Here is a 21,773-nt window from a genome sequence, read left to right as displayed (position 1 = left end):
AGAATACAGTAGTGTAGTGCAGAATAGATATATCGATAGATCAATCAATCGATCCATGAATTCAGTCCTTCTCACCATTGAAGTGTTTTTGCAGGCCGTGCTGCAGGGAGGCCAGGGTCCTGGAGGACAGCTGGTTGACAAACTCGTAGCTCTTGATGAGGTCAGTGAGGGCACTGCCCAGCCCAGCCAGCTCCTCAGAAGGGTACTTCCGACACAGAGTGTTCAGGCTCTCCCTGGTGGAATCTATGCTGCCTTGCTGGTTCTGGAGGTCCTTCTGGAGGTCCTGTCATGCAATTCACACACATATGAGTTCTACACCTACAGCAATAATAATATACAGAATAACACGTGTGATCGCTCAGAAAAATTACTTAGTCAGGATCTCCTGGAAAGAGGTAAAGGCCTTGCACAGAAAATAGTGAAGTGGAGAGCCATGGTGGATTCCCTATGCTCACAAGAGGGCCAAGTGGACTGAGTCAAGTAAGTTCTCAGGTAAAAGCTGTTTCAATTCAACATCTACCTACCTTGACTCTGCAGATGTCCTCTGGGTCAGAGCCAATCGGTGAGCTCGTCAGGGATTGCTCCATGCTCTTAAGCCAATCAGACATCTGAGTAATGTAGTCCTCTAGCTGCTTCCTCTGGGAGCTGAAGTCCCGGAGGTTTCCCCTGGCCTGCTCACACAGCTTCTGCACCTGGCTCATCTTCTTCCTCAAGTCGGCTTCCAGCACCTGATAGAAACATACAGAAGATCTTTAGCTCCCTTCTGAAGTTGTATGGGACAAACCGACTGAGCATGACTTTCCCAAAATGTTTGGAGCACTATTGTTCATTCATTGCCTACCAATGGACTTCAAATAATCTTTTTAGGATTAGGTTTTAGGAAACTCACAATGTGTCAGTTAGTTCAAAAGTTTGCTTCAACATACATAACTTCAAACAAGATCTTCAAAAGCTATAGATGTCTGAAGTCTGGGCTTCAAAATAATAATGTGCAACACCTGTAGTTTGGATGGCGTTTCCTGGCTCCGGCTGAGATGCTTCAGTTCTGACACTTTCCCTTGCAGGTTTACAAGCTTGTGCTCGTTTTTCCCCATCTCCACCTATACATAGGGAAAAAAATTGGAAAATGTGATTTCATTTATATGTTTGAGCATTTGGGATTTGCAGGAATTAAAGGATCGGATGATTAGTGGATTTGGGATGCAGTATCTGAAAAATGTATTGAGTCAAACTGATTGGACAGAATCATTTAACAGACAACTTTAGCTCCATCATTCTCCCGTTTTACTTAAAGGGTAGTAGAAGGAACATCTTACTGTATATCTGTGTCTGGTGTGTCTCAATGCATCATACCTGTAATGCAGAGAGTTTGGTCTCCATCCTCTGGCTGTCGTTGAGGTTGTTCAGGCTCTCACTGAGTTCCATCACAGAGTTGGTTGTCCATCCCTCGATCTCCTCGCTGATTTGGCGTACATCTTCCCATAACGCCAAGCTCTGGATCAGATGTTCAATGTTGTCTTCAACCCTCTCCAACACCTGTAATGTAAAGGGACAAAATCAACCTCTGTAAATTCACAAAATTGTGGAGGCAAAATAAATCACGGAAGACCAAGGAACACCTGAAGAGGACCTGTACAAGCAGAGATGGACAAACTGAACTACTCATGGAAGGAACTTGAAGGAACTTGAGAAACTGTCCCAAAACAGAGTGCTGTGGAGAACATTTGGGGATCACCTATGCTCCTCACGGTCAGATTAAAAAGGTCAAATCAAGACTCCAACAGAGCTACTGTATCACTATTGTACCTCTTGTTTTTTATTCAATTCAATTCAAAATACTGAATATCCCACAAGGGGCAATGATGTAGGCTGGCATGCAGGTACATAAATACAACATATAACAATCAACACACAGCACAGCAACAACACACCAATAGTGGATGACCTAAACTCCTCATGGCAAGACTGGAAATGTAGACTTACATCGAGCCACTGGTCCACCAGTGTCTCCATGTCCTTCCTCATTAGCTGGGTCTCACAGTCTGAGATCTTCTTCAGCTCACTCAACAGCTGCTTCCCTTTACTGGAAAATTGGTCGAGCTCACTCTGCCTGGCTGATGTCTCCGCCTTCGCTGCTTCATGCTGCACAGATGAAGAATGGGAAAACAGTGAGAACGTAGAGCAACAAAAACTTTTATTTTGAAGTGATTACTTTTATTTTGAAGTTCACTGTAGCAAGATAGTAGCAATAACAAGATACTAGCTGGTAACAGTGTACTAATGTTTTACACAAGTTTATATGAGAACTGAGATGAATGTCATTATCCTAACCTTAGACAGCGCTCTCTTGGTCTCCTCATGGTCCTCAAGAGCAGAACCAATGTCAGCCACAGCCTCAGTGTTCTCTGTGATGGTTGTTATGGACGTCTTCAAGCTCTGATACTCTCTCATCAGCTCCACCAGAACACTGCACTGCTCCTGTCTGCCAACAAACGTACAACTCTTACTATAGGATTCATTTGTGGGGGGGGGGGGAGGGGTTAGTGGTCTTAGATTTGAGTAAGTGTTCATATGGTCTCTTGGATGAGCTACAGTTGCCATTCTTAAAGAGTATGCTAATTATTACCCTGATTAATTTAGAGACTTTGTGATAGTTTGGTCTTTATTCTGTGTTATGTTATGCAGATGACAGAGACTTACGCACCTGTCAGTGATGAGTCTCTTGGTGTCCTCCCAGGTGGTTTCCAGGAGGCTGATTTCTCGGAGAACCTCCCCAGCCAGCTCTGCATCTCTCTGGGCTAGCTGCTGGCCCTTGTCCCTAAGCCACTGCTCCTCGTGTTGGTGAGACTGGAGCTCATCCTCCAGCTGGTTGAAGAACCGCAGCCTGGATACCACAGAAAACGAGAGAAGAGGGAGGGACTCATTTACAGTCAGCTATTCACAACTCACACATTAGAGCAGGGTTCCCCAACTGGGTTCCTGAATTTGGCCCGTGGGTGATTTGATTTGGCCCCCCAAGTTTCCTGAGCAATGAAAAAATAAGCAAATCAGCTCCAAGTGATTTTAATTTGGGGAATCTGTTCCAAAGTATTCCCACTCATAATAGAGGGGATATACTACTGTATGTGATCTTATACAATGTAAGCAAGGTTTGAAAAGATTATGGTTTAGTCAACTAATATGTCTGTTTGGGATTCTTGTCCAGTTGCATAACCATTGACATCAATGCATGATTTACACAGTCTTCCAAGTTAAATGTGTTCAATTTCATGTTTGAATTCTGCTCTTTGTGACACTAGCATTAAACTGTAGCTACCTCTGCTGCAGGGCAAGTGGGCTGGGTTCTCTGAGGCTCTGGTGGTCCGCCTTCTCCTCGATGTCCTCCACACTCTTCAGCAGCTGCTCCTTCCTCTGCCTGAAGGAGCTCCACAGCGCTCCCAGAGCCTCTGCCTCGCTTTGCTTGGTTCCCACCAGGTTCCTCACCATGTCTAGCTCTCCGCTGAGACCATCAGCCAGCGCCCGGCACGACGTCCGGGTACCTCCCTCTGCAGTGCTGCTCACCACGTGTAGGTGGCCTTCAAATCAAATCAAAACTTTATTTGTATAACACGGCATACAATGTAGCGATACAAAGTGCAGGGCAGCAATACAATTCAGAGGAACAAATACATCAAATAAATAGTAAGAAATGAAATCAATCATAAAAATACCTTTACAGAGGCTGCTGTCCAAGCTGGCTGCCAGGTTCTCCAGTCTGCTGATGTCTGGAACGATGGCCTCCAGTTCTCGCTGCAGCTCTTCCACCCGACCCCGGTCCCAGCTCCCTGCGCTCTCCACTGTTTGCCTCAGACCTTGTAGTAGCCCTGCAGCTGCACCGTGGGTCTGTAGGAAGGGAGGCATAAGACAGGCTGTGTTTTTTAACTCCAACATGTTAACCCCTTACAATCTATTTAACAACTTTTGAATGACCTTAACTCTTACCTTAACCCTGACCCTAACCTTACCCCTAAACCTAACCCTAACCATATTCCTACTTATTGAATGTTTACTCAAACAGGTTTCAGCAACATCTGGGTACTCGGAAATGATGACCAAGAAAGGACGCAGGACTAAGGCAAGCTAGCCAGCCAAAGCTTACCTTAACATGCTGTCTGGTCATGTTGTCGGACCTATGCCCCCCTATTCAGCCTATATCTTACCTCCAGCAAGGCCTCTAGATTCTCCAAGCAGTCCAGCCGGACTTCAGCCAGCTGCTGGGCCTCCAGGTAGGGCTGTAGGCAGCTCCCCTGTCTCCCCTGGAGGAACTGAGCATCTTGGGGATCACACGAGGCACACAGACCCTCTGTCTGAAGCTCCAGGCTCTCCCTCACACCGCTCTGCTTCTGAAGTGCAGCCAGAGTCTCCTACAGAAGACCATATAGGATGCAGAGGAGTAGGAAGAGGAGATATATGTCATATATAACACTGTTATTACAGATATCTTACAGTAGAACAGACAAACAAAAAAAAACATTATTGACCAGTTGACCGTAGTTCGTACCTTGACTTGGGCCACAGCAGGCTGCAGGTCAGTGATGTTGACCTGGGAAGCTGAGTGTAGGTTGGAGAGGAGCGTCTCACTCCACTGAGAAAACGTATGTAGGGCCTGGTCAAACTGCTCCACCTGGGACAGGTGGCTCTGGAGCTCCTGGATTCTGTACAGTATGCAAATAACAGAAAAATCTATCAACTGTGTGCTGTGCAGTACTAGTAAGACCTAATTGTGTTGGAAATGTGATGTGACAAAACAGACTTGATTTGGAAGACGTACAGGATCCATCTGCCAACAATGACAGTCTGTAGTAGTATAGTGAATAGGGTGCCATTTTGGAGGCAGCCTGATTGAATCAATGTGTTACTGCTGAACCGAGCGACAAACACACCATGTTCTGACTGACCTGTGAGGGATGAGTTCATTCTGGGAGCTCCATCTCTTCTTCAGCTGCTCCAGGTCCTCTCTAAGCTCCCTTGCCCGCTCCACTGGAGCAGTGGGGTACAGAGATGTTCCTAAGGTCACCAGGCCAGTATGGAGGGGCTCCAGCGACACCACCTCATACTGCAAATCCTACAGAAGACAAGCTTTTGTTGAGCATCTACTCCAGCAAGCCTTTCAACAAAATGATTTCCCAGACAGAGATGAAATCTAGTTCTGGACCAATAAAAACCTTTAATGGAGAATCTTCAGGCTTAATCTGTCTCGGAAACGGGCCCTAATTACATATGGAAGCGTGTGCAGGATCAGTCCAGGAACATAAATTCAAAATGGATGAATTTACAGTACCTGCAAGTCTCGCAGCTCACTCTGTAGCTTTGTTTTATCTGCAGGCAGGCAATGGCTCTCAGGTTTGGATGTAGACTCACATCTCTCCAAGCAGGATACGAAGCTAGAACGATCCTTCTCATACCTGAAACAAAGTATCCAAGTTTAAAGATCCAATGCAGACATTTTTATCTCAATATCAAATCATTTCTGGGTAACAATTAAGCACCCTGCCGTGATTGTTTTCAATTAAAATGGTAAAAAAGAAACAAAAATAGCTTCTTAGCAAAGATCAATTTCTCAAGCAAGATTTTGCTAGGGCTGTCTGGGAGTGGTCTGAGGTGGGAGGGGAAAACTGAAAACTAGCTGTTATTGGCAGAGAGGTTTGGAACTCTCGTTCTTATTGGTCTAACAAATGTACCAAAATTCAATCCCACCAAAACAGGATGACATTTCAGGCAGTCTTTTCAAACAGCGCTTACACTAAAAGTGCATTATCATAATTTTCACAATTTCCTAGTATTATTCCAACCTAGGGCTGTGGCGGTCATGAAGTTTTGTCAGCCGGTGATTGTCACGCAAATAACTGTCGGTCTCACGGTAATGGACCATTAATTAACACATTTAGCGTCTCCTGGCTTCCACAAGCCACTGATGCAGACCTTTGGAACATCTACATTTTAAAAGTCTAATAAATCCATGTAATATAGCCTACACCTTCAGAATAAATCCAGTATTTATTTTAGACAGGTCTAAAGAAGCATGATATGAAGAAAATGTACTCTATTTCAGAAGAACAGAATAGCATACTCTGATACTCTGAGTTGTCCTTATGTTAGGTCCTGATCTGGCTATGCCAAATGGCTGAGGGCTACACTAGTTCATTTAACAGACAAGATTTGCTTAGAATTCATTATTTTATAGTATGAAGAATACAACTGAACAAAGCTGAATAAAATATAAATATTTTCTCCAAACGATTTGAGGGAGTGCGCACATACGGCTATTCTGTGTTGAGCGGTTAACCAAGAAATATCTATTCCTATATGCTTAATTTAGAGTTTTTATTGTAACATTAGTTGTTCTACAAACATTGGGCTATATGTTTTGATTTTTAATACATTATAAGGCTGCATGATGCGACTCTAACGATGATTTGAAAAAAGTTGCTTGAAAGGCATGAGCTCTGCTTTGTTTTTTGCGCAGGCTGTACACACTACATCAGTCACTCATTCACAATTTGACAAGCACTTGATAATGCCTAGAATTTCACGGCGGCATCCCCTTTGTGTGGCCATAATGCACCCTAAAAAAATGCATTATTTTTGCGGCCGGTGGCCGCTGTGCACTTCTCCCTGAGTGCTGCATGCTCCATCATGTGATTGGGTCTTTCTCACAGGCTACAAGTGAAGACAGACACATTGGGGATGCAACTGCGCAAGCCCTTATCCAATTCCGAGGTGCATATTGAATATATTGGAAGAACTGTCCACATTTACTTTTCTTCAGCCAACAATATGAGTAGGCCTAACGAACAGCAAAAACTCTAGCCTATGTCAATCTACTATCCCCCACAGAACAAAAGTCAACCTATTCTATTCTGTCCAATAAATAAATATTCCAAACATAGTCTGGGACAGTTGTGGGATGCGATAGATCCCAAATTAATACCAGCACTAGCATCAAAAAACCTTTTTTACGCAATGAGCCTGACACAACAGATCAAATGTTGATCAACTATTAGGCTATTTCTTCACATTATAAGCACAGCAATGCGCACATGGTATTCGGCTATAAGCGCAAATGTTCCATTTGTGGAAAACACCATTATCAAAAGTGACAGCAAATGCAATTATGCATGTAATGCTTTTATTAAAAAGGTGCATTTTTATGGTGAAAATTATCCTCCCCAAACTTGAAACTCACGCGCTGCTTTTGTATGCCACCCCTTGTAAAGCGGATTAATGTGCTTCATTTTAAGAAGTTTTAAGAACCTTATTAAAACATATAGGCCTATGGGCTAGGCTACATGACTATGATTAGAAAAAGATGGGAAAAAACTTATTGTTTCTTATGCTGGGCATCATTCACAAGTGATAATATATAAGTGATAGGCTAATATTGTCACCCATCAGACTATTCTTAATTATTGTCTTTACGTATACTAAATAATATATGTGTGAAATTTGTTTTGATTTAGAATGGACCATTATCATGCACCTGTATCAAAACAGGCTCAGCGGGGGAAAAAAACATGTCATCTATGTAATTAAATAGCGAATGGCGGACGCTTTTCCCCGTGTGTCACGCCCTGACCGTAGAGAGCCCTTGGTTTTCTATGGTGTAGTAGGTCAGGGCGTGACTAGGGGGCGATCTAGTATATCTGTTTCTATGTTGGTGCTAATGTGGTTCCCAATTAGAGGCAGCTGTTTATCGTTGCCTCTGATTGGGGATCATATTAGGGTAGCTATTTCCCCACCTGTGTTTTGTGGGATATTGTTTGTGTTTTGTGTTTGTGTACCACGTAGTCACGTTTAGTTGCTCGTTTATTTGATGTATTGTATTTTCTTTAAGTTTCACTTTGCAATAAATATGTGGAACTCAACATCCGCTGCGCCTTGGTCCCGTTCTTACGACAACCGTGACACCGTGGTTTATTTTCATGCTAGCCAGGTAGGCTATACTCCTGTTGTAAATATAAGCAATGTGCTTAATATCAGGAAAGTTGAGAAATAAATACAGTAGGCCTAGTCTATAGAAAGCTGATCCTCCTATTTTTAGTAGAGGCCATCACTCTTGTTTTCTCACGCAATTGCATAGCCTATATATTGCGCAATATGAGATCATGGGCTCTCATGAAGTGTTTGATTAGATTTTCGAATACATTTGCATCGATGTCAGAGTGATTAGAGGGACAATAGAGTGCTGAGTACCAGGCAGTTAGCAAGTTTGGTAGGCTACTAATAACCACCAGCAGCATCCGAGCTTGGAGAAGCCTAATTACCGTGAATAAATGGTCACGTGGAATTTTACCTCCTTCATGACTCGTGACTGCCGGTGTTGCGGTAATACGGTCACTGCAACAGCCCTATTCCAACCTCAGGGTGGAAATATATACAGTTGAAGTCAGAAGTTTACATACACTTAGGTTGGAGTCATTAAAACTCGTTATTCAACCACTCCACAAATTTCTTGTTAACAAACTATAGTTTTGACAAGTCGGTTAGGACAGCTACTTTGTGCAAGATACAAGTAATTTTTCAAACAATTGTTTACACACAGATTATTTCACAATTCCAGTGGGTCAGAAGTGTACATACACTAAGTTGACTGTGCCTTTAAACACCTTAATAAATGCCATGGTTTTAGAAGCTTCTGATATGCTAATTGACATCATTTCAAATCAAATCAAATCAAATTTCTTATTTGAGTCAATTGGAGGTGTATCTGTGGATGTATTTCAACCCCTTCCTTCAAACGCAGTGCCATGATGTCAACGCATGGTTGACATCATGGAAAAATCTAAAGAAATCAGCCAAGACCTCAGAAAAAAAATTGTAGACCTCCACAAGTCTGCTTCATCTTTGGGAGCAATTTCCAAACGTCTGAAGGTACCACGTTCATCTGTACAAACAATAGTACGCAAGTATAAACACCATGGAACCACGCAGCCATCATACCGCTCAGAAAGGAGACGTGTTCTGTCTCCTAGAGATGAAAATACTTTGGTGCGAAAAGTGCAAATCAATCCCAGAACAACAGCAAAGGACTTTGTGAAGATGCTGAAGGAAACGGGTACAAAAGTATCTATATCCAGAGTAAACAAGTCCTATATCGACATAACCTGAAAGGCCGCTCAGCAAGGAAGAAGTCACTGCTCTAAAACCGCCATAAAAAAGCCAGACTATGGTTTGCAACTGCACATGGGGACAAAGATCGTCCTTTTCTCTCTACTATTATTCTGACATTTCACATTCTTAAAATAAAGTGGTGATCCTATCTGACCTAAAACAGGGAATTTTTACTGGGATTAAATGTCAGGAATTGTGAAAAACTGAGTTTAAATGTATCTGTCTAAGGTGTATGTAAACTTCCGACTTCAACTGTATAAAACATGTGTTTGACTGCACTGGGCCTTTAAGAACAAGAGGGATACTTAAAAAATGTACAAAAACTAGCGTTTCAGAGCTAAAAGCCCAGTTTCCCGGATTCATACTAAGCCTAGTTTTAGACTAAAAAGCACTTTCAATGGAGGTTCTTTAGATGCTTTTAATCGAGGACTATGCATCATCTGTGTCCGGAAAACCTGCCCAAAATGTCTCCCTCCAGCCCAGCCTTCCTACTTTTGCCATAGAGACAGCAGTTTCTCCAGTGTGTTCTGTTTGTCCTTGGCCTGCCGTAGACTCTGGTCGTAGCTGGTCTGTAGAGCAGCCACGGCCCTCTCAGCCTGCTCCCTGTCACTGAGTCTACGTGCCCCAGCAGACAGGGACAAGAAGGCTGCCTTCAGCCTCTCCAAGCTCTGGCACACATCCTGGGGGATAGAAAGCAAGAACCACATAATGAAATGGAACATTTTACTAATACAACACCATATATTATATATAGCGCTGCAAATACAACACTAGGGAAAAGACAGCGAGACAATATTGCCAGTCAAATGGCAGAACCTCATAGGTGGCAGTGTGCCAGGGAGATGATCTGAATGTACAACCTTAAAGCTAAAAATGTGTATCTCCGAGGAGAAGAAACAGTAGAGGGAGTCAATTGTGGTCTTATGTCTGAAATGAAATTAAGATAATGAACTAGCCTAAGTAAGTAATTAAATAAGTAGTTAGTAAGATACTAACTACTTAATAAGTAGTTAGTAAGATATCGTAATGATGAAACCAGTGTGAATGAAAGACATACCATGTGGTTCTGGAGTCCTTTGTAGGTCTCTGACGAGGAGGTACAGGAAGTGACAGGATGGTCCAGTTTCTCGTGGAGATCACCAAGAGTTGTTTGGGCCTTTAATTAAAATAATTCAGAAAATCATTGACTTTGACATTCATCATCTGCTCCAACACCTTTAAAGGGATACTTCGGGATTTTGGCAATGAGGCCCTTTATCTACTTCCCCAGAATCAGCAGATACTCATAAACGTCTAGTCATTGCGCTAACGCTAGTTAGCATTGGCTCACGAAACTACCTCTAACGTCCTTCATGCTGGACACAGAGACATAAAAATGGTATCCACGAGTTCATCTGACTCTGTGGAAGCAGATTAAAGGCCTCCATGGCAAAATCCCGAAGTATCCTTATAAGGGATATTTTAATTGATTCTAGAGGTGACATATAGGTAGCTAGTGGTAATTCCAGCAGTGGTGTCTCGTTCTCCCGAGGTGACTCGAAGTAACCAAGACTCTTTCTGTCAGTCGTACCTCTTCAAGGCTGGTGTGGAAGCGGTGCTGTGTGGAGGAGCTCTCCTGTAGCTGTCCATTTAACTGGTCTACACTCTCTCTCAGCTCCTCCCAGTACCTGAAGATGAAAAGATAATACTCAGCAACTTTTTGTAGCACAACGTAAAAGGTAAACACATAGGTTCAAATCAAATCAAATCACATTTTATTGGTCACATACACGTGTTTAGCAGATGTTATCGCGGGTGTAGCGAAATGCTTGTAAAAGGTTCCAGAACAAGATGGCAATATATACTCAGTGGCCAGTATATTAGGTATACCCATCTACACTGAGTGTATAAAACATTAGGAACATCTGCTCTTTCCATGACATAGACTGACCAGGTGAATCCAGGTGAAAGCTATGATCCCTTATTGATGTCACTTGTTAAATCCACTTTAATCAGTGTAGATGAAGGGGAGGAGACAGGTTAGAGAAGGATTTTGAAGCCTTGAGACAATTGAGACATGGATTGTGTCTGTGTGCCATTCAGAGGGTGAATGGGCAAGACAAAAGATGTAAGTGCCTTTGAACGGGGTATGGTAGTAGGTGTCAGGCTCACTGGTATGAGTGTGCCAAGAACTGCAACGCTGCTGGGTTTCTTCATGCTCACAGTTTCCAGTGTGTATCAAGAATAGTCCACCACCCAAAGGGTATCCAACTTGACACAACTGTGGGAAGCATTGGAGTCAACATGGGCCAGCATCCCTGTGGAACGCTTTCGACACCTTGTAGAGTCCATGCCCCAACGAATTGACGATGTTCTGAGAGCAAAACGGGTGCAACTCAATTTTATGAATGTACTAATGTTTTGTACACTCAGTGTAGTACCAGGTCGGACCACCTTTTGCGTCCAGAACCGCCCTACTGTATATTCTTTGGGGAATGGATTGTACAAGGTGTGGCGTTCAAACGTTGCTCAATTGGTATCAAGGGACCTAACGTGTGCCAGGAAGACATTCCCCACACCATTACACCACCGCCACCAGCCTGTACCGCCATCGACTCATGCTGCTTACAAAACAATTATTTTTGTTAAAAACATTACATTAACATTTCTGTAACTTAGCAGATGCTCTTATCCAGATAAATGCACATTTACATCGCATTTAGATTTTTACAGTCAGTGCATTCAACCAAGGTAGGTAAAAACATCCACAAATCAGTACCTGCCAATCTGGGTGAGCCGGGCCTTGATGCGGGCTGCCTCCCCAGAGGAGATAAACTGGGCCAGAGCCTGGGAGTCTGCCTCTAGCTGGGAGAACACCTCCGCCCTGTCCCCCAGCTCCACACCCACCGCCTGGGAGGAGAGGGTAGGATAGAGATTGTTAGGCGACTAAATGCTAACGTTGATTCATTATCACTTTTCTCAAATGTCAGATCAATAACAAAGGTTTTACTGTTGGAATGGGGTCATTCAAGTTAAGTTATGAGTGCTCTGTTGAAATGATCTGTCCCGGATTTGGATCAAAGATGGAAAATCTTCTAAGCAATCAACATGTTGTGCATACCGTCTCGGGAAAACGGGCTGAAACATACATGAAATGCAGAGGTTGCTGACAGTACCTTGACTGTGTTGATCTGTTGTCCAAGTGGAGCAGCAGAACTCTTTAGAGCATCCAGCTCTTTCTCCTTCTCAGAGATCCACGAGGAGAAGGCCTCAAACTCTGTCCCGAACCGGTCCCACTGAGTCTTCATCCCATCAAGAGCCTTGACACTTGAAAAGGAGAACGATTAATTTAGCTCAGTGATTCTCAGCTGGTAGACCGGGAGGTTTTGAATAGGTCGCAGGTGTCAGACTTTTTATTTATGTATTTTTTTGCTGGGATGAAAAAATACTCGGTCTGAACTTTCATGACTAATAACACGTATAATGTGTGTAGGAATTATAATGAAACTACATTTTATCATTTAATCTCTGAAAACTATTTTTCTTCAATCACCGTATTTTCAATATAAGCATATTTTGTTGATTTTGTGGTCTCAAACCAGTGAGTTTACCAATGTTCTTCATTAAGAATATGATTACTATGGAATTATTTACATTTACTGTCAAAATAGTACACTATCTTTCCCAGTGCATAAAAATTGAATGAAAATGTGATGCGAATATTGGGTCGCGACTGAGACAACCCGGTTCAATTTGGGTCTTGAGGGAAAACCAGTTGTGAACCACTAATATAATAAAACTGTGTAGGTAGACAACACAACAAATAGAACTCAGGGCCCGTATTCATAAAGTCTCTCAGAGTAGAAGTGCTGATCTAGGGTCATGTTCTCCTTGTCCATGTAATGCTAATCATTATTATCTAAAAGACAAAACTGATTCTAGATTAGCACTCCTACTATGAGAGCGTTTATGAATACAGGCCCAGATCAGAACCTCGACTAGGAGGTGTTGTATTACTCTTTCTTGAGGCCAGCCTCCACTTTGTCCAGTTGTTCACTGAGGGAGCGGGCTTGCTTCTGTAGCAGGGTGCTGTTCTTTGGGCCGAGCTGGATCTCTGCTGCCTTCCTTAACAAGGTGTTCACCGTGGAGGCTTCTGCGTCACTCTGCTTTAAAAGGACCTGTTATGACAATGGAGAATGTGAGAGTCGTAATGTGACTGACCCGTTGTGATATGACTAAGTTGAATTATTCTTGAAAGGTTTTAAAATCTTAATTTCACATCTCAACATGTAGCCCGAATAGCAAACCTTTGATGTAAAGACATGATACAGCCCTGACAACTGTCAACTATCCTTCAAAAGTGTCAAATGCCACACTAAAATGTTCACAAAATGTACTTCTCACTCACCCTGGCCTGGTCCAGATCAGTAGCCAGGCTCTCTGGGCTGCTGTAGTTGAGGTCTCTGTCCACGACAGAGCGGGCCCTTGTAACAAACTCCTGCACTGCCCTCTGCTGGCTGTCAAACTCCTGCCACGAAGACAGGGTCACCTGGGGGACAAACAGAGACATTCAATACACAGACACCCTGACACCTGGGGACAAACAGGGACACACAGGTAATAGACAGATGAACAAATGGGGACGGTCAGTACACTTATTAACACCCTGATATGGCCTGCATTGTTACATCTTGAGTAGACAGGTTGTTTCTAATCCACAGCAAAAATACCACAGGTAAAGATAGTCCTGGACTAAGAAGCACTTTTAATGGACAATCTCAATTAAATACACTTTTAAGTCCAGAACTAAGGTTAATCTGTGTCTAGGAAACTGACCCTAAGGCTCTGGAACACTGTGCAAGAGGATTTCCAATAACCCCAGACAGTACATTCTGGTGAGAGAGGTCACCTCTAACTCCTGCTCCTGTGAGTCCATGGTGTGGTCCATCTTGCTGAGTGTTGTCTCCAGACTCTGTAGGTCCTGCTGTAAGGTCTCCCCCAGCCCCTCCTCAGCCTGTAGCTGATGGCCCCTGGTGATCTGCTGCTGCACATCCTTTCTCTTCATCCGCAGACGCTTCAGCTGTTGCTGCACACAGACAAGAGACAATCAAGGTGTAAGTGTTGGAATGTCATGCAGATGCTTTACATGTCACATACTGTATTACTGTTTGAAAAAAGAATGCATCGACTGTTCAGTATGACAAGAAAAATGACATTTCCAACAACCACAAAAAAACAATTTTCTTTAACGAATACAATGTAAAGTTCCAACAGCCAGGGCAACGTTTGTTGCTCCAACTCAATCTTTTTACATCGCATAAACCTTTGAGAGTAGCTCAATCTAATCAGAAGCAATGTGCGGCCAGTTATCCATCTAACATAGACAGCCAGTGGTGCTCCACTCCAGTCCGACTTACCTGGTGAACCTGGAGCAGTTGCTGGGCCTCCCTGACAGTCTCAGAGTCCAGTATCCTGGTCACTTCCTGGTGTACCTCCTGCTGACCCTGCACCAGCTCATCCAGCGTACCACGCACCTCCTCCCTGAACTGCACACAGTCCCCCACCGCCAGCACCAACTTCTCAGACTGGGAGACAAAAACACAAGAGAATATATATATTTTTTTTTATTGAATTCCCATTTCCAAACAAAACAAATGCAGGACTTTAACATGGACAAACATGACTTAGACACCAAAAAATACTGAGATACCTCACATTCAAACCAAGGTGCAAGAACAGTGGAGCAAACTAAAGAAGAAAATATATTCAACAACTCTTGGTATAAGGACAATGTAAGTTGGTAAAACAGACTTGGAGACAACACAGAGGAAAGCGAAACAGCCTCACTCAGTGATAAGGAACCCTAGCCGACCCAAACAATCGATAACATATCACCTTAAGGTAGTGATAGTAGTGGATCGATGATGAAACCACAGAGAGAGAGTATCAGGAATGTGGGTGCAATATAATGCTGTGGTTCTGACTGTGTGGCCCGGACAAGGGTTATGCTACAGCGCTGGCTACCTGGCTTACAGCATGTTGATTTATATTAGACTATTCTTCAATAAGACAGACTATATTTAATACAATAATTAAGCTCCAGGATTGATCCAGATAGACACTGCTAGGACCTGTAATAAGGACCACTAATGTCAATCTGGAGGAGATAGGCTTCTCATGGGACAAACTGTTGCAAAAGACAGACTTCAGCGACAGAAGAGTGTTGCAGCCATAAAGTTCTACATGCAATTCTGACTATGGTTGCAGCCCTCATGCCAATCCCACCATAAAAGCCAGTATACAGTATCAGTTATCTATGTCTGACAAGTAGTATGGAGCTGCGGCTTGGAGTATTGCTTCTTCAACCTATGTAATCTATTCTCAGTGAATTTGGTGATGTTTTTTCCCATCTTCAGAGAAATTCATCATTGAAGTTGTTAGGTTTATGTCCCATCCTAAATCCTGATTTCACCAGGTTCTGACCACTAGATGGTGCTGTTCCTGCTATTAGCTTTAAAAAAAAATCTGTTTCTAACTACATACTACAAACAATCTGAGATACTGGGTGTCAAAACTCCTATTCTTTGTGCTTTTCGAGGTGGAACAAACCTTATGTAATGTAATGCCCTTCCCAAGCTTAATTTCCTTACCTCAGTTAGATAGAAGAGGAGGCCCTTGAAGTTGGTGGAAAGTTTATTCAGGGCCCCAGCCTGCCTCTGTGCATCTGTCTCAGAGGAGATCTCTATCAGCACAGCCAGACGGGATTTTAGCCAGCCCAGGTTCCCCTCCTGCAGCTCTGCATCGTTCCTCAGCTCCTGGAGAAGGGAGAGTAAGGTGTCAATGGTTACTGTTCTGTACAGTGTATTTAGCTCAACAGGGTCATAATGAGTAGGGTGCACCATTGAAAAACATTTTGAAAAGGAAAGTCCAGGTATTCCCTCCCTGTTTTAGTCCATTTATGTTAGTTTGGTTCCTAATGAACACGACCCTGATGTCTTTAAAACATAAAGTATATGCATTGTCGTACACACAGGGGGACTCCAACTTACTGTAATGGTGGACTTGACCTGTCCGTACTTGCTGGGGTCATTGGCTCGCTTCCTCAGCAGTCTGAGTTGGCTCTCTTTAGACGACAGCCAGGCTGACAGCTCAGAGAACCTGGGATGAAGATGTGCAAAGTATGATCATACTGTATATCTACCCAATATTTCAGTTTTCATTAGGTTTAAATAGTAAATAGATTAGTGGTTTGTTACAGTGGCGTCATTTCAGCTAAACCTAGGGTATGGCAAAGTGACAGGGTGGGGGTGGTTGAGGAAGGGGGGATCCCCCCACCCAATACATTTTTTAAGCTCATTTAATGTATTTCTACACAATTTAAACATTCTAAAACAGCGAAAACAAGCAACATTTACTACAGCCACTATCACCTAGCCTCATTCCCTTCAGTCGATATTAGGGGATTTATCATTCTACAAACATACAGCAATTAGCTGCTGCTGCTCACTAGTTTAGTGCCGGGATTAAAAACTCTAGTTTAGTTTCATGTGAAGTCAAACAGCAGTTACCTAGCCATCTACAGCCATCTTCCACCTCTGCACTGTTTTAAGAGAAAAGTTGCGCTGTTCACAGCAGATGCCTCGACTCAATGCGCTCTAAAGACTTCCCACCGCTCAGCCAGCCAGAAAAAAGCCTGCCCTTCTATCCGCTAAACTGCATTTCCCTTTTTAATCAGGATTGGAATGATTTCAGTAGCCTATTTTAAATTGTTGTTGTTGAGCTACGCTACGGTATGGCAACTGCCATACTCTGCCAAACCCAATTGACGCCCCTGGTTTGTTATTAGTCAGTGCATAAATATGGATAGTGAGTAATGAGTGACTACGAAAAGGCAGAAAAGGTCCTTGGACTTGAAACAAAAACAAAACAAAATGATACGTTATGATGATTAATAAGATCATACAAATCATCATCATGACAGTCTTGGATCAGCATCATTTGTGAGGCCTTATTACCTAGTGTTAAAGTCCTTCCACTTGTCAGGGTGATGCATCAGTTTGTGATGGGTGCTGTCTATCTCCTCCCGGAGTTCAGAGTAGGCCTTCTTAGAGCTGTCCAGAGTCTGGTGGGCTGGGTCTCTGTCCGGGAGCTTCTGACACAGTTCCTCCATCAGCTGTAGTCTCTTCTCACACAGAGACTGAGGACCCTTCTCTCTGAAGAAGCCCTGCAGAAAGGTACATTGTTAACGTGACAAACTCTATCATAGGGAGACATCAAGTGCCAAATACATTGACAATCATCAAACAATAACTTATGTCATGAAATGCAATTTCTGAAATATGCACTGTGGACCAGCACTGTGATTGTGATAGGTTTTATTCTACAGGGTAGAGTGACAGTCCCCACACATTCACTGCCTGATATGGGCCAGATCATGTGATCTCGGCAAAGCAAACTGAGTTGCACCATGCAATAGAGATCACTATTAGATCAGGATGGAGACCACAGCCATCAACCCGTCTCACCCTGTGTTCCTTGACCAGCCTCTCGCTCCCCATGCCAGCCAGGTGTCTGTTCTCCCTGGTCAGCTCTGACTGACACTCCTGAAGGGAGACCATCAGCTTGCTTCCCTCCACCTCTACCTTCAGTTGCAGCAGATGGTAGGGCGCCTCTGTCTGGACATCCTGAGAGAGGGAGGGAAGGAAAGAGGGAGGGAGTGAGGGAGGGAGGGAGGGAAAGAAGGAAAGAGTGAGGGACTCTTTCAGTCTCACTGTTAACCTGAACATACTATACAATGCAATGAAGGTCTATCCAGGACTGACGAAGTGCACAAGACATTGAAGAGGAATTTGATAGGCTTTGAATGATTATGATAGCTAGTACGTGTCCTTTTTGTCAACATGGCACCAACCTTCCAGTGTTTGTGCAGTTTCCTGACTGTCTCTTGCAGAGTCTGCTGCTCCTGTTCTGGCAGGATGTCTGTCAACTCATCACACGCTTTCAGGAACGCATTGAGGACCCGCTGGTCCAACTGCCCAAAGAACTCCTGCAAATATTGACAAATATTTGTCACTGAGATTTTCCTTATGATCCTACCCCTCCTCCCCTTATCTACTGATTCCCTAGACAAGATTAGCCTGGTCCAGGTCTGTTTGTGCTGTGCAGCCAAGTGTGCAGCCATTGTCATGCCAAACATTAAACATAAGAGTTGGCAAGGTCGCACAAACAGATCTGGGACCAGGCTAAGTCCAGATCAAACAACATCTAAAACCCTGGTCCTATCCATGAGCAAGCTCTTGTCTTACTGTGTGTTTTCTGAGCAGGTCTTCTGGGTGGCCTCTCTCCATCAGAGAGGCCTGAGCCACCTTGAGCACCTTCTCCAGCTCGACACGGGACTCATCAAACCTCTTCATTAAGCTGCTGTTGGCCTCCATGTGTTTCCTCCAGTCAGTGGACTCCTTGATCATGGCCTGTGACACACAAATACAGACATACTCACAAGCAGTCTCATCATCACCATCATGTCCTTCAGGGACAGTAAAGTTATTTTGAATTGATTTGAACATGCTGTATAGCGCGGCTACATCATTCAGGCGCTCTCTCCCTCACATTATACAGTGCGCTACATACGTTTCCTCTGTCAAAACCCCCATGATTTGATTGATCAAGATCGATTATGTTTATTCAGTCATTTCCAAAATTACACACAGCCCTAACCTAACCGTGAAGCCTGCAGTGCCATGTATAGTCATGTCTAGTACCCGTGAGGACGCCTGCAGGTCAACAACTCTCTTCTGCAGCAGGGCCATGTCCATGTGCTGTAGGGTCTTACTGCTGTCCAGGGTTCTCTGGATGCCCTGATGGTTCTTCTCAATCACTGTCAGACACTTCTTACAGCTCTGGGTGAAGGTCACCAGCTCCTGGAAAGGCAGAACCAGGGTAGTAGAGTTTAGAGACTTTGGGTTACTAGTAATAACATAAATGGGTAAATTAAGCAATTTGTTCATGTTAACTAATTAGGCAATTAAGTAGTGTTAACTAACGGGTAAAATAATGTTTTAATAAAACGTAACAGCACAGTGTCTTAGGTTCTTCATATATGAGACTTATGTAGAATTATGTTTTGCTTATGTAGAAGTCGGTCTAACACTTTGAACGGCAACCAAAACCTAATCCCTCAAGCACGTTTCATCACTCATTCTATTCAACCCCTGACCCTCCTGATCTCACTTGGCATTTCTGTTTGAAGTCCCCGGGGGCCTCTGAGTCCCTGGAGCAGGTGATGTGGCTAGCCTTCTCCAGAGCCTGGTAGAACCCTGTGATGTTCTTCTCCATCTCCTCCAGAGGGGGAAGCAGTGACTGGGCCTCCCGCAGCAGCGGCAGACACCTCTCCCTTATCTGGTGGAAGGAGGGCACAGGGAGAGAGGGAGTGTTAAGGTCATCTGGAGAGGCATGGCTGATCGGAAAGACTAGGCGATAGACAGAGGTAATCACTGATCTAACAAAGTTGGCTAGGTGAAAGCAGGGCTTCCAGTAAATAACTTTCAGCAATCTAGTAATATCTGATCAATGATTATTCCAAGGAAAGGAGGAGGGAAAGATGCAATTTTGAACAATTCGAACAGGAACAGGTGAGATGGATGGTCACCTTGCTCATCTCCTCCTTGATAGAAGCCATGACAGCCAGCATCGTTGAGACCTCATCCGGGGGTGTGTCCTTGGTCAGCAGTTGGGCGGTGCGGGTGGCTGTCTTACAGGCTGCCTCCATGGCAGGCACTTTGTGCTTGATGTCCTGGAAAGGGATGCGGAAGGACAGAGATCAAACATCGGTCCATTTCTTCTTACTTTTATTATTTATGTATTCATTAATTGATTTAACATTTACGTAACCAGGAATGTCTATAACGGAAACATTTTTTGATTTACAATAACAGCCTGATGACATTGCAACAAAGTGAGCCAAGCTGAAAACTTTATAGATAGTTCAATCAATTTTGAAAGAAAAGCAAATGTGCATGTTCTGTATATTCTGTGTGCCTTCAGAAAGTATTCATACCGATTAACTTATTCCACATTTTGTTATGTTAACAGCCTGAATTCAAAATGGGTTATAATGAGTTTTATCTCAACCATCTACACACAATACCCCATAATGACAAAGTGAAAACATGATTTTAGAATTTATGCACATTTATTGAAAATAAAATACAGAAATATCTAATTTACATAAGTATTCATACCCCTGAGTCAATACTTTGCAGAAGCACCTTTGGCTGCGATTACAGCTTTGAGTCGTCTTGGGTATGTCTGTATCAACTTTGCACATCTGGACTTGGGGATTTTATCTCATTCTTCCTTGAAGATTTTCTCAAGTTTTGTTTAATTACACTGAACAAAAATATAAACGCAAAAGTGTTTTAAAGTGTTGGGCTCATGTTTCATGAGCTGAAATAAAAGATCCCAGCAATGTTTCATACACACAAAAAGCTTATTTCTCTAAAATGTTTGTTTACATACCTGTTACTGAGCAATTCTTCTTTGCCAACATAATCCATCCACCTGATTAAACAGCATGATCATTACACAGGTGCACCTTGTGGCCACTCTAAAATGTGCAGTTTTGTCACACAACACAATGCCACAGTTGTCTCAAGTTGAGGGAGCGTGCAAATGGCACTAATGTTTAATTGTGACCCGTTTCAGGAAGCTAGGCGTATGTTGCATGTCACTACTTCACAGGAGAGGCATGTGAACCTTAATAACAAACTTGTATTCCATATGTAAATATGAATCAATTTGTTAAATTACGAGCCTAGTTGGTTTTAGCGACGGAAAAAGCCAGGAACCTTCCCGCTAGCCATGATTGGCTGAGATAATGGATGGGCTGGACATCCCGGGAGATGAGTTTGGAATGGTCCGCCATGTAGCATGCTTCTGTCTATAACATGAGCTGCTAAGTATGTGTCGGCGTTACTCTGGACCCTGATCTCTCATTTGACGAACATATCAAGAATAGTTCAAGGACAGCTTTTTCCATCTTTGTGACATTGCAAAAATTCATTTTCTGTCCAAAATTGATGCAGAAAATGTATCCATGCTTTTGTCACTTCTAGATTAGACTACTGCAATGCTCTACTTTTCTGGCTACCCAGATAAAGCACTAAATAAACTTCAGTTAGTGCTAAACACGGCTGCTAGAATCTTGACTAGAACCAACAAATTTGATCATATTACTCCAGTGATAGCCTCTCTACACTGGCTTCCTGTTAAGGCAAGGGCTGATTTCAAGGTTTTACTGCTAACCTACTAAGTATTACATGGGCTTGCTCCTGAACCTATCTTTACGATTTGGTCCTGCCGTACATACCTACACATACGCTACAGTCACAAGACGCAGGGCTCCTTACTGTCCCTAGAGTTTCTAACCAAACAGCTGGAGGCAGGGCTTTCTCCTATAGAGCTTAATTTTTATGGAATGGTCTGCCTATCCATGTGAGAGATGCAGACTCAACCTTTATTGAAGACTCATCTCTTCAGTAGGTCCTATGATTGAGTGTAGTCTGAGCCAGGGGTGTGAAGGTGAACGGAAAGGCACTTGAGCAATGAACCGCCCTTGCTATCTCTGCCTGGCCGGTTCCCCTCTC

General features: G+C 43.3%; 1 protein-coding gene across 1 annotated transcript in view; it reads right to left on the bottom strand.

The window, feature by feature from the left end:
- syne1b (spectrin repeat containing, nuclear envelope 1b) overlaps positions 1-21,773 on the bottom strand; it is a 131,597-nt gene that overhangs the window by 85,679 nt on the left and 24,145 nt on the right. The window contains exons 20-50 of the mRNA XM_039009135.1: positions 19,778-19,921; positions 19,360-19,527; positions 18,891-19,049; positions 18,435-18,599; positions 18,041-18,175; positions 17,655-17,813; positions 17,145-17,353; positions 16,179-16,287; positions 15,780-15,944; positions 14,547-14,714; positions 14,039-14,215; positions 13,538-13,678; positions 13,147-13,307; positions 12,306-12,456; positions 11,909-12,039; positions 10,721-10,817; positions 10,208-10,306; positions 9,643-9,830; positions 5,321-5,444; positions 4,938-5,104; positions 4,541-4,694; positions 4,200-4,403; positions 3,711-3,882; positions 3,317-3,575; positions 2,705-2,884; positions 2,332-2,482; positions 1,984-2,142; positions 1,354-1,536; positions 999-1,100; positions 525-728; positions 76-283 (exon numbers count right to left, since the gene is read on the bottom strand). Of these exons, the coding sequence (XP_038865063.1) occupies positions 76-283; positions 525-728; positions 999-1,100; positions 1,354-1,536; positions 1,984-2,142; positions 2,332-2,482; positions 2,705-2,884; positions 3,317-3,575; positions 3,711-3,882; positions 4,200-4,403; positions 4,541-4,694; positions 4,938-5,104; positions 5,321-5,444; positions 9,643-9,830; positions 10,208-10,306; positions 10,721-10,817; positions 11,909-12,039; positions 12,306-12,456; positions 13,147-13,307; positions 13,538-13,678; positions 14,039-14,215; positions 14,547-14,714; positions 15,780-15,944; positions 16,179-16,287; positions 17,145-17,353; positions 17,655-17,813; positions 18,041-18,175; positions 18,435-18,599; positions 18,891-19,049; positions 19,360-19,527; positions 19,778-19,921 (4,993 nt within the window). The remainder of the gene's footprint in view (positions 1-75; positions 284-524; positions 729-998; positions 1,101-1,353; positions 1,537-1,983; positions 2,143-2,331; positions 2,483-2,704; positions 2,885-3,316; positions 3,576-3,710; positions 3,883-4,199; positions 4,404-4,540; positions 4,695-4,937; positions 5,105-5,320; positions 5,445-9,642; positions 9,831-10,207; positions 10,307-10,720; positions 10,818-11,908; positions 12,040-12,305; positions 12,457-13,146; positions 13,308-13,537; positions 13,679-14,038; positions 14,216-14,546; positions 14,715-15,779; positions 15,945-16,178; positions 16,288-17,144; positions 17,354-17,654; positions 17,814-18,040; positions 18,176-18,434; positions 18,600-18,890; positions 19,050-19,359; positions 19,528-19,777; positions 19,922-21,773) is intronic.

The sequence above is a fragment of the Salvelinus namaycush genome, chromosome 15, assembly GCF_016432855.1.
Source record: "Salvelinus namaycush isolate Seneca chromosome 15, SaNama_1.0, whole genome shotgun sequence".
Lineage (NCBI taxonomy): Eukaryota > Metazoa > Chordata > Actinopteri > Salmoniformes > Salmonidae > Salvelinus > Salvelinus namaycush.
Note: the sequence above shows the minus strand (reverse complement) of the source record. Positions and strands in the feature narration are given on the sequence as shown.